At 48.1% G+C, this 12,649-nt stretch overlaps 1 protein-coding gene across 8 annotated transcripts in view; it reads left to right on the forward strand.

The window, feature by feature from the left end:
* SLC8A3 (solute carrier family 8 member A3) overlaps positions 1-12,649 on the forward strand; it is a 115,840-nt gene that overhangs the window by 96,878 nt on the left and 6,313 nt on the right. For 6 of the 8 annotated variants that reach the window (XM_027707740.1, XM_027707696.1, XM_027707716.1 and 3 more), the window contains one exon: positions 4,350-4,367. The exons of the other annotated variants lie outside the window; for them this stretch is intronic. In XM_027707740.1, the coding sequence (XP_027563541.1) occupies positions 4,350-4,367 (18 nt within the window). The remainder of the gene's footprint in view (positions 1-4,349; positions 4,368-12,649) is intronic. 8 annotated transcript variants of the gene reach the window in all.

The following is a 12,649-nucleotide window of genomic DNA, read 5'->3' on the forward strand; positions in this document are numbered from 1 at the left end:
TTTGCTGGAAATGGGAGCACAGATGGCTGGTGAACACTATTAAACAGCTTGTTGGCATGACTTGGCTTGGGAAGATTTTGACTGAAGTCCTCTCAGCGCTTCCAGCACAGAGTCAACTGGTGCAGACAAATCTCATAGCATATCTCCTTTTAACTGAGCAGCACCCTTGATGGGAAAGCCTTGTGCCCCGGAGGGAGGATGTGGCTGGGAGTTGCAGAGTAAGGATTAAACTGCGAAGAAAGAAGGGTTTCTAGCTTGGATTGATCCAACAAGTTATCTATATCAAAATATTGATGAAATTATGTGACTTGTTACAAAGATCCATGCCTGTATAAGATAAGCTGCATTGATCCATGAGCATGTGTGCTTCAGTTTTCTGAAGTGTGGGCAGATGTTAAGCAGCTCCTTCTTCCATCAGCTGCTGACGGGAATAGCAAAGAAATGTTAAATTGCTGTTACTTCATTCCCTGAAGGTTTAGTGATTTGCTCGCAGCTCTCTGATTAAACTGAATGTTGGTGATTCTCCTGATAAAGAGGAGTCTCTTGGAGTCTGCAAGAGCTTTGCTATTGACTTCAATAATAATAGCATTCAGGTTAATGCTGCAAAATCTCTGCCTTGTTTAGCCTGTTTAAAAAAACATGTTTGTAGCTCTTCACAATCTATTAGGAAAACAGTTTGTTCACCTCAGTGAGCAAATCTGGAGGCAGAGCCTGTGGACAGTTACATCTGGAAGATGGGGGATCCTTATCTCTTTGGGGATCTGAGCCTGTGGTTCGTATGGTCACTGCATGGTCACCTTTGGTAGTGCAGGGGGTGCAGGCAGTGTGTTCTCCTTGCCTTTGGCTTCCTGTGACAGCCCTGCTGTGTGACTGAGAGTCTCCTCAAAATCCAGCCTCCTCTCCCTCATTTCAGCTCACTTTGTAAATCCCAGGCCTTTAACAAGGATTCTCTTATCTACACAATGGCTTCCTGGAGTCTTTAGGAATATTGATTAGAAAAGATTTATGTTAATGAAGAATGAGTCCAGAATAAAGCGTGCAGCATGGTCGAATCTCTCTGTAAGGTAAACAGCAGAGAAAAGTATTTCACTGTTTAGAAAAAGGCTGGGACACACATTGTGTTGTAAACTACAGGATTGCTGGATTGCTGGTCTGCTCCCGTCCCAAGCCTGGTTCCTCTTGGTTTGAGCTCTTTGGCTTCAGTAGAGTTAAACCAGGAAGGAATTAAATTCCTGATTTGTAACCCACACCAACATGCATGTCACATTAGGATTTGACCCCCAAGTACACCAAAAACATGCAGGTTAAATAGCTTATGAGTAAGTCGCTTTTTTAGCAGCTTTTTTAAATTCAGGCCTAAATTGTCCAGTTTCAGGGGTGGCAGGGGAAGCAGAGTTCATACATGAATTTGGTAATCAAAACCAGGCCTTCAGGGCAGAGGAATTCCAGTAAAGGAGGAACAGGGATCCAGAGCTGAAGGCTTTGGGTCCTCCTGGGAGAGTCAGCATCACCTACCTTGTCTGCAGGCATGCATGTTTGTCCACAATCACACCATGCAAGAGTTAGGTAAGGGATACTTGGGACTGCTATTTTGGATTTGGCTGCGGAGGTAATTTTTGCAGTTCCCTTTAAGAGTACATGTCAAACCCCTGAGCCTACCTGAGATGCCAAGAGCAATGAGGTGGCCTGACTTGGCCCCATAAGGAACGGGATGTCCGGAGCAGTAGTGCAGGAGAGGGAGAGGTGCCCTGAGGAGGACTGGAAGGATGCAGCCTGGGCTGGGGGGAGTGGAGGGAGGCTTGTTGGATGGGAACAGCATGGAGGCCATCAGTGAGGCTGGTACAGGTACAGCATCCCCAGATGGGCTGTCAGGAAACATTACAGGTCAGGGCTAAGGGCACATTAGCAGATGCGTGTGCAGGAAGGAAGCTTTAGTCCGTGAAATCATTTTCTTGCTTGCATGCACAGCATTCACTCAGAAATATAAAGATAAAATAATCCCTTGGTGTTCTGCATGCTGTATTCTTGATGTTTCATTCATAGCTTTATAGGCTTCTTCAAATATTCATGTATCATATCATAAGTGAAAGGGAGAAAAATTATTCTTTTGCAGGCTCACAAGCAAATGGGAAGAAAAATAAACTCAAATCCCAGAGTAGTAGAATAACAGTTTTAAAAAACATGAGGAACCAATGATTTTTTTTAATAACCACAGTAGCTTAGGGGCCCAGCAATATTTCATTATATTACATTTGAACGCGAAATTGACCCATTGTACTAATGCTTGTAATTGTAGAAGACAAATTAAATATCTGCACATTGTCTGGAGAAGCAGAAGACCATGGAATAGTAAGGAGGCCACAGGGCAGCCTGAACTGCAGCAGGACAGAGCTACAAGAAGACTCAAGATTCATGCTACAAGGGGCAGAGACAAGCATGTTGGAGACTTCCTGGCAGAGCTGTGTGAAGCACAGGAGATGGTGTGGGCAGAGCAAATATCCCATTGCTTCTTGTGGCTCAGTGGCACTGTACGAGCTGCAGAACATAATCACAGGTTTTGACTCTCAAAATGAACTGACCCTGAAAAACAAGGGATGCTCAGCAAGGAGCCTCTTCATTGCCACTTCCCCTTTCGCTGTGCCTCTACCTGCCTGCATGGACAAGGGAGATATCCTAGAGTGCCCACAGTATTTCCAGCTGAGGAGATGGATAGGTGGACGAAGATCTTGACTAGGTTGATGTGTCTCTGCAGACTGTTGGGAAAACTGTGCCAATAGATGCTGCTCAATGGAGCGAGGAAGTGACTGGGAGTCAGGACTCAGGATTAGTTTCCCTGGCTCTGCCTTGGATGCACTGTGGGACCTTTGATAAATTGCTTAGGAAATCACTTTCAAATGGCACAGATACAATTAGGTGCATCTGTATAAAAGTGCATGCGTTTCAGAGGCCTGAACCGGCAAGTCTGGGAAAATTAGCACTTCTGGACTCCAGCCCATTTCTGAGTTTGCAAAATGTTCCCTTTAGCTTCTCTTTGCTTGCTTCACCATCTGTCAAATAGAGCTGTTAATACTGACTCAGTCTTTGTACAGAGTTTTAAACTTCTGAGACTAAAAGTGCATGATAATAAGTGTTAGTAATTACAATACTGTCATCACATGCAACCAAATCTTCAGGGACTGGTTTGCTGTTTGAAGGACAGGTCAAAATCAAAGCTAAGGTTCAGAGTTGGTGCTTGGCCTCTCTCAAAGAGGGTTTGGGTTTTTTTGCTATATGGACTTTCCTGTAGCTAGTTTGACACTTGGATGTAAGCTGTGGCTTTCTGTGGGTAACACCTAAGAGAGATCCAGCCAGATATTTCTTTGTGACAGGTCTGGGATGTAGGGAAATCAGGACAGGGGAGGGTCTGCTCAAGGCAGGAAGAGGCTTGGGCTGTGTCTGTACTGAAAGTCAGGGTAAGGTCATCCCTTGCAAGGACCTTTGCCCCTTTCTCCTCCTTTCTTCCCACTTTAAATCTCACAGGACCACACAGTCACATTTCCCGGCAGGCAGTTGCATCCCGCTATGATGATGTTGCATGGCCTGTGTCCATGCAGCACTGTCTGGCAGACCAGCAATTTGGAGCAAAGAGAGCCAGGAGGACTCAAACAGTGATGCTTTATGTGTGACTATGCTCCTCTCAGCACCCTGACCCTCTGGGAGTGGTACCTGTCGGGTGTGGGATAGGTGTAGGTGAGCCAGGGTGTCCTGAGGGATGATGCATGGCCATGTTACCCCCTGCCCCATTTGACACTGGAGGCCAGCATACATTTTATCAATGCCTCTCTCTGATGATGTTCTTCTCAATGGTGTGCCCCTCACCTCCTGGCCACCTTCTCTTCTCAACAGCCTACAGGTTTACTGGGTTTCCTCAGTTGTGCCAAGTCTCGCCACAGCCACACATACCTGGCCAAAGTGGGGGCACCTCCCGTGCCTTTGAGTCAGTTTGGGTTGTGTCAGGTCCCAATGGCAAGTGTAACTGCCCCTCTTTCCCCCTTTCTCTTTCCCTCCTTGCCACTCCTCAGCTGCATCCCATCCCTCTGCCTTTGCCTGGGGGGAGGGGGTGACTTTGGGGAGCCAGCGCCCTGGTGCTCACTGGTGCACACCAGCCTCCTCTCCATCTTGCTGTTGCGGTGTCTGCTCCCCAGCCTGTGCCCAGCATGCAGCCCTGGTGAGCTCGCATGCTGCCTTGCACCATGTCCATTGCTCTCTGACAGCTTTCATCTGCAAAACATCTTTGGCCCTTGAATATTAACTTTTTCCCTCTTTTTCTTCTCTCTCCCTGTCTTTCCCATGTTCTTCTCTCCCCACAGCCCTGCTGCTCACCCAAGGTAAGTGCTTTTTCTTCTTTTCTTTGCCTGCCCTTGCTCTATTTTCATCCCCTTTGGTCAGACCCTGCCATGTTTATGTTTGCTGTGTTGTAAACAACCCCAGCTTATGGTGTTTGTGTCTAGCAGGAACTATTTAAGAGCAATGCATTAAGAAAATAACAGTGATTGCTTGACATCTAAGAGCATTTCCCACATTCCAGATTTTCTCCTGTAGTCTGGGGGAGGATGACCCAGCCAGAGTCACAAAGCAGAACACGCAGCTCTGGCTGGTCTAAAGCTGTGACTCGACCCTCTTTTTGGGCAACTCTGGTGCTTGGGTTGTGCTGATGCACTGGGGTGCATGGGGCTTTTCTGCTGGGGGTGACACTCCTGGGGTGCAGGACAATGTTGTCTGGGGTGAGCAAGGGTGCAAGGCTATGCAGGTGTCCCCTTCCCGTGGAGGACCATACATGACCCCTCACAGCACCCTTGTGCTTTCCACCTCCCATCCTGGGGGGCTCCAGGGGTGTGCCCAGCACCAGGGGAGCACTACCAGGACATGATAAGCACCAGCGCCATTTCCCTACTCATCCTCAGCTCTGATTCTGCACTCTTCATCTCCTCTCCCTGTGCCAGGATTTTATATGCATTAATACTGAGCCCTCTTCCTTGCCTGAAAACCCCATTACACTGGTCTCTCTTTATCCCACTATGGTGCAATGTACGCCTCCTGTATTTTCATTATTCCTTCAATTCCAGATATGATTACTGTTGAATTTGCACTGAAGAAACATTTGTTAGAAGGCAAGGGCAGGCGTGCAGGGTGCAGACAGGAGCTTGAATCCGACACATTCGCAAGCAGAGCTGAAAACCAAAGCATTTATGATGCCCAAGCTGTGCTGCAAATCAAACGAGCAGCATCTGCTATGCAGGCTTCAGTCTCTGCTCCTTTTCAGAGGATGCCAAATCTGCTGCATAGGGGATGTCCAGAGCCCATTGGATATTGGACTAATTAGAAAATTGCTAGTGGCAGGCAGAAATCCCCAGTTCCCCAAATATCAGCTTAGGGTGTTTATGGAAAACTCCTCAGAATGGTTTGGACGATTTCCTTTGTTACCTCTTCAGGTCCGGGAGGACTGGAAATAAGTTGAGCACAGCCTCCTTCCCAGTAATTTCATTGCCTTAATTCAGTAGCTGCCTAATTTGATCAGAACCCCTGGAACCAAATAATTTCTATTAAAATAACATAACTTTCCTCTCTCTCTTGTGATCCAGTCTGATTGCTTTTGGCAGCTGTTATTGGAGAACTTGGTCACCAGCTATGGAAAGTTACTTTTCAGTTAATAAGGAAAAGCTTCCCCTCTGTCTGGTGGGAGGCAGTCCCTGGGGTGCCACCCTCAGTGAGCTGCCTCAGGGTGCCCTCTGTGCATGTGATGTGTGTTTGGCCCCCGGTTCAGGCTCACGGTGCTCAGCCTCCGCATGTGGCTTCAAGCCAGCAGCCAGCCAGCGAGCAGGCACGTGCTGGAGTGTCGCTCAGCACCAATCACGGCTAATCAGTGGGGAGAGAAGTGACGTCCTCGTTTAGTCCGTGTCATGTTAGATTTAGGTTACACAGGCACGCAGGAATCTTTGTAAAAAAACCTACACTATTGAATGTTTCAGTGGAATCTGTCGGTCTCGCTCCTCGTCCCCTCCCTCCTGGAGCAGCTCACACATCTCTTTCCAGGCAGTGCCCCCCTCCTGGAGCTGTGTCCCTGCGACTGCTGGATGGCCTGGGTCTCCTCTGCAGCCCTGGGGCATTCCCCCTCAAGTGGCATCCCTTTGACAGCCCCCACAGTGCCAGCAGCAGCACAGCCTCCACTCATGGGAATGACCCCTTTTCTTTGCAGAAGCCGAGGGTACCCCAGTGGATGAGCCCAAGTGGCAGTGCCTCTCTTGTCCAAGGAGCCCTTACCTGTGGGAAATGAGAAATCCCGGCCTTGGCCCCCCTGGCCTTGCAGAGCCCTCACAAGGAAAGAAACTGGGAAGGGCACAGATTCAGCTCAGCATTTGTTTCTTCCAAATGGGCTCTCAGAGCCAGACTTGCAAGACCGTGCAAAGATTCTGAAAGCCTTGCTTGGCCATGTGTCCAATGCCAGTTGTTCAGGCTGCAGAGGACCAGTGTAGTATGGGATCGCTGTGGAGAGACTTGAGAGTCAAACTTGGGTTGTTTTTTTTAACTTCTCTGGTGTGTAACCTTCTGTTTTGACACTGGCAATGATCTCTCTGTACACTCTTTATACAGGGAAATACTCAATACCAAAGTGCACAGGTACTCCAGTTGTCCCCACCTTTGCTATCAGTGGATGAACTGCTCTGATGGTCTTTCCAATCCTTGCAAAAGTCACTGAAAGCCTGTGCAGAACCTTTACTTGAAAGTTCTTGGGCTCAGGTGATTCAGATTTCTTAAAGGGATGCGAAATTACCCAAATAGTAGATATGTCTATATCCTAATTTTTTACATACTCATCCAGATCAAAGAAAGTATTTCTAAATCTATTCATTTATGCATTAAAACTCCTGGGTCCACTTTGCAGTGGGAAAGACTGGGGAACAGAGATGCCAGTTGTCTGGCCTGTCATGGACAGTTGTGTCAGCAGCAATCTCAAGGCAGAGCCAGGAGTGCAATAATGCTCAGTTCCCAGCCCTGTGCCTTAGCCTTCCTCTCATGAATGTGCAGCATTTCCCAGTTAGCATTAAGGAATGCTGGGGCATGTATACGGGATGTATCATGTCTCAAAGCTAAGTAAGCAGATTCCTCACATTTTAGAAAGCACCCCAGGCTGCCCCTGCTTGTGTGTGTACATGTGGTTCAGTAAAGGGTATATCCATATGCTAATCTCCAAAGGCAGTGTGTATTTTAGCCAGCAGTCTTCCCCACTTGTGACTGACAGCTTGACAGTGCTCAGGAGATAGGAACTCATTCATGCTCACTATTTACTTTGTTTAGCCAGGATTATATTTTACTAAGCCACAACAAAACAAAAATAAAATCCCATTTTAATTGTTGTTTTTATTTCTACCTAGCAGAATAGTCCCTAGAAGGGGTGACCTTCATACAGATACATGCCCACTCCAGAAATGGATGGAGACAAGATAGCTCAAGGAGTGTGAAATGGCCTTCATAGCAATCTTTCATGAATACATTCCTGGTTTTAATCCAATTTATTCAGCAAGTGATAGGGAATACCATCTGGTCTATGGCTGCTTGGTAGTCTTGCAGCACTGCCTGTGATGAGCGTCTACCTCTCTGATGGTGTTACAAGGCCTTCCCATTGCCTTTTTCAGCTCAAAAGATGCAGTGGCCAGATTACTCCATGGAAATTGGCTTTATCTAACTTGGATTTATGATGTGTCCAGGAGGCCACGGGCAATGTCCAGTTGCCATGTGGTCTCCCCCATCTGAAGGAAGTTGAGTGGGCATGCACCCATATAGTATTCTCCAGGAGCAATGCATGATGTGGGAACACTGCTTAGTGCTCCCCTTTCCCCAGAAGAAATACAAGGAGGAGGGGATCTCCTTACAGTATTTTGAGCCCAAGAAACTGCCTGTCATGTGCGGGTTTGAAAGCGCTTTGCAGATCACTGCAGCTCAAGTTCCAGAATGGCCCTGCAGACATAAGTTGAGAGAGACAGACTGAGAGACAGACACGGGATGAGAACTGAGGAGCGAGCATGGCAGGGACATGCCCAGGGCTGCAGAGCACAGCAATGGCAGGACCATAACCGGAAGCTGCCAAGTCCCCTTGTCTGTCACATCTTTAAGGGTCTGAACAAGGCAGAGTACGTGAGAGAGCATGGAATGTTTTAACCAAAAACCTCTCCTTGCTTTCTGCGGGGTCCAGTGCGTAGTGGGTGTCAGCTGTGGCCATTGCTACAGCCTGAGCAAAAGTGGACTTCATCCTCATTCTTCCCACCCAGCCTTTAATCTTATCAGACATGTTGTCTCCCCTGCTTGTAGCATCTCCTCTGTAACCCATGGGCTCCCTGGCACCCGGAGTGGAGTATCTTGGTGCAGCAGCTGGCACAGCAGCCCTAACTTGCCTAGCCTCAGCAGCCTCTATGTGCTCCTGCAGCCCAGAGAGATTCCTAACACTTGATGGTAGCACACACCAATGTACCAGGGCAGGCAGGATTTAGGGGACCCCTCTCTGGCCACCTTCCCCTTCCCAGGGAGGAGGTGGAGGCAGCCCAGGAGGTCCTGGCAAGCTCCTGTTCTTGCTACGCACAGCCAGACCTTATCAGGCTTAATTGGGGTTGACAGCAGGGAGTCCAGGGAATCCAGGGTGCAATCCGCATTGAAAAGTAGGTACTGATGCAGATACAAATAGAAATCAGGCTAGTTAATAATTAAGCTGCAGCTTGGCAGCATTCACCTTGACAGACTTGACCTTACAAATTAAAAATCTGTCTCCCAACACCCGGTCTCCCACCCTCTCCTCTTTGTGTTTTATTTATCACAGCCCTCAGTAGTCTTATTTGCAGGCTATTGCATGAGGGTGATGTGTGACACACCTCACAGATGCTCTGTCTCTGCTTCCTGGAGGAGCCCTCCAAGGCCCCAGCCCTACACCCAGTCCCTCAGGAGGTGGGGGCCTGTGGCTACCACAGACCATGTGGGAGCATGCCCCACGCTTGATGTGGGGACAGCAGCCTCCTACAGCTCCACAGGCATCCTGGTGCACCCTGCTGCTGGCTAAAGGGCTTCCCTGAAAGGCAGGAGTATTGGGATTGTGCTCTGTCACTGGGATGTTGCAAGAGTTGATTCCTTCTCAGCTGTTGGGTCTGTACGCACAGGGCCTAACTCAGCCCTCAGCATCCCATTGGAACAGGCAGACCTAACAAGCCTGGAGGAGGTTCAGCTTGGGCTCTGGTGTTTTGTAGAGGCTGACACTGATTCCTATCAAAAGGTGCTCATATGTGTCCTAAACAGTAGGTGGGGAGAAGCAGTGGAATCATGTAGGTGCTTTGTATCGCTCTTTGGAGGTGCTTAGCTCTTCCCCTTAACTGTATGGTGATATAGGCTGGGGCAAGAGATGCGTCAGCTGGGCTTCTAAATTTGTCCTTCCTGCCACAAATGGCACAGCCTTAATTTCAGAGGAAAGTCAGCAGCCTGGTATTTGGCACCTATGGGTCACTTGAATGAGTGCCTTGAGCAAGATCCAGCACAGTATTGACATGTGAGTCTTGATCTGTGTTTGTCTTCTACATTAGGATAGAGATTCAGTGAAAATATAATGGCAGCTTAAATGTTTTCAGATGCACCTTTGAAATTTGTTAAGTTTCTGTGCTTTGCTTTCCTGTTGCACGTTCACAAATGTGACTGCATTTTAATGAGATAAGAAGGAATTACTTCCTTTCTTCCTTATCTGAAAGCTTCCTCTATTAACATTTCTGTGAGGTACCTATTTGGACATGCTGCCTGTTCCTGTTCTCCCGTGGTTTGCTTGCAGCTGACATTTGAAAGACTTAGCTTGGCAGTCATATTCAATCAGCTGTTCCCATAGGACACCCTTGACAGGCTTTCTTGGGCACCCATGTTTCTTCTCTCTGCTCCTCAGTTCACAAACTGGGGCAGTTTGTATGTACACACTGTACAAACCGCCCCAGTTCACCATATACACCACAGAGGAGGCCTTGTGTGTTGACAGCAGGGCCTCCATTATTCATGTCTCGATGGACATGCTGTCAGTAGGCTGAAGGTCTCCATTGCTGGTCAGCTTGTCCCTTCACTCCAGGTGGCCTACTTAGGGCTTGAAGGTGCCTCTGGTGGCACTTAGTTCCACTAGCAAGGTGCCCTCTTGAATAGCAGGACTCCTACCGCCCCTCGGTGCTGTGGTAAGCACCAGCACCTTTATTTTGTGCAGTGTCTGGTGTCACCCTCACGCTAGCATCCAGCCTCTAGGCTGACAGAGCACTCTTGGACAGGGTTATGTTGCTTGACTTACTCTGAGAGCTGCCTGGCAAGTGATTGCCATGTTCATCGAATCAGTAGGTGATCTACAAGTGCCTTGCAGAGACAATAAAGCCACCTGCTGGCAGGTGCAAGGTCCTGTGAATACACATGTTCCCATGCAGCCTACCCAGCAGCGTTGGACCTGGCACACTCTGAGAAGAGATGGAGGAGATCTTCCTCCTTAGGGAGGGCTTCAGATACTGCACTGTCCTGCCTGGTGCAACTACATTAACCAGCTCGAGCAAGACTCCAGGTTCTGGGGTAAAGCTGTGTTCGATAGCACTTCCTATGTAGATGAGCAAGTTTTCTGCACTGCACGTGCTTAGAGACCTGCCGGCAGCTCAGCCTTGCCTAGAGGGATAACATTTGCATGAGGCTCCGTGTTCTCTTACCATGCCAAAGGCTTTTGTCAAATCAGTTAAAGTAGGGACTGAGGTTTCATTGCATTATTTCTCCTGGAGTTGTGAAGCTGAGGAAATTTGGCCTGATATTCCCTGTTTTCAGAGCACCTCCTCAGATTCCAGACATTTGCTTTCTGCACTCTGCAACTGCAGCCAGTGGGCGGGAGCCCAAGGGACTGCGATCGCAGCTTTTCAAATGCAGTTACTTCCCAGGGAAGGTTGTAGTGAGTCAGACTGTCACAAAGTCCGGGCTTTGCAACCCTGATGGGATGGCCGTAGTGCTTTTGCTCAGCTCTGTACTGTCAGCACATGTCAGCATGCACTCAGCTCATCTGCCAAGCTGGGCTTTGCAAAGCTGAGGGTGCCTCCACCCCTGAGCTTCAGGTTATGGGGAGTTCAGACAGAAGCAAAGCCATGTATGTGCTATGGCAGCTGATGTATGACCACCTGCGTTTTCATCAATGGATACAGCTTGTCATCTTCATATGCTTCCAGGTAGAGGTAGAGACTGGTCTTTCTTGTTCTGTGTCTTAGAAAGAGATGTAGATTGCATCTGACTCCCTGTTCCAGTGAATAAAAGTATCTTGAATCTTGTTCTTGATAATCATCAATTCATGCCTACAAGTGTAGTATAAGGCAGTACATTTTCATAGAATCATGGAGTCATAGAATCATTAAGGAAAAGACTTCCAAAATCTTTGAGTCCAGCCTTTGACTGAACACCACCATGCCAACTAAACCAGAGCACTAAGTGCCACATCCAGTCTTTTTTTGATGTCTTCCAGGATGGTGACTCCACCACCTTCCTAGGCAGCCCATTCCAGTGCTTAACCACCCTTTCACTGAAAAAATTCTTCTGCACTTCTGCAGCTCGCTGCCTCCTCCACTCTGTGCTCACTAGGTCTTTGCCTGCAAATGTGCCCCCTATATCCCCCAGCAGCCTATATTGCCCATCTTCTTCTCCAGGTGCTGTGCTCCCCTGTCTTTGTCATTTCTTGTGAACTTATGTGATTCCTAAATCCAGACTATTCTATCTTTGAGCTAGGCAATGATGGTGTGGATGTACGTCATTGATTTCAAATGATGGATGCAGCTTTTTTGCTTCTGTGATGGGTTATAATAATGTCACCTGCCACAAGAGTTATATATTTTATAAATTCTGCAGGTCTTGCAAGGCTTACAGTCTTTGCAATCAATCTAGTTGGGCAGATGAAGAGAGAAGTCAGAGTTTATAAATAGATTTCACTGGGACTTCGTAACGTCTGTGTGATTTTTGGTGGGAAGCATGAGATCTGCTGGAGTCCATTTGGGATTAATCCCATGTAAGGCATTACCTGGACATTTGTAACCTCTTCAGGAAGCCTTGGATAACACCTGTCAGCCAGAACAAGATGCTCTGCCGGGTTCTTCAGAGCTCCAGCTCCTGCTCCCAGGCTCAGCTGAGCCCTGTATTGCAGCTCGTACACCCTGACTGGTCAGACACAGGAAAACCAGGGGAAACCCAGCTTCTTTCTTGAGATGTCAGAGCTTTACCGAGACCCCATCAGCATGTCTGCACTTGGGTGGGTGGGTGGAAGAGGAGACCTAGGTCAGGGCCAGGGAGCTGACTGGGCAGTTGGGATGCTCCTTCCCATCTGGGCAACCATAACCCTTTTCAGGCATCTTGCTGGGTTAGCTGGGACATCAGCAAGATGAGCCTGGCACAGGCTCATCTCAGAATGCTGCTGACCTGAGGTTCTGGTTTAGTTTCCTCCAGCAGAAACTAAACATATAATCATAGAATGAAATATGTTGGAAGGAATTTTTCATCTGGTTTCAACCCTCCTGCCATGGGGTTGCTGGTCCCTAGACCAGGTTGCTGAAAGCCATGTCCAACCTGGTCTTGAACACTTACAGAGATGTGGCAT

Source organism: Neopelma chrysocephalum, unplaced genomic scaffold, assembly GCF_003984885.1.
Source record: "Neopelma chrysocephalum unplaced genomic scaffold, ASM398488v2 Primary Assembly neopelma1_24, whole genome shotgun sequence".
Classification (NCBI taxonomy): Eukaryota; Metazoa; Chordata; class Aves; order Passeriformes; family Pipridae; genus Neopelma; species Neopelma chrysocephalum.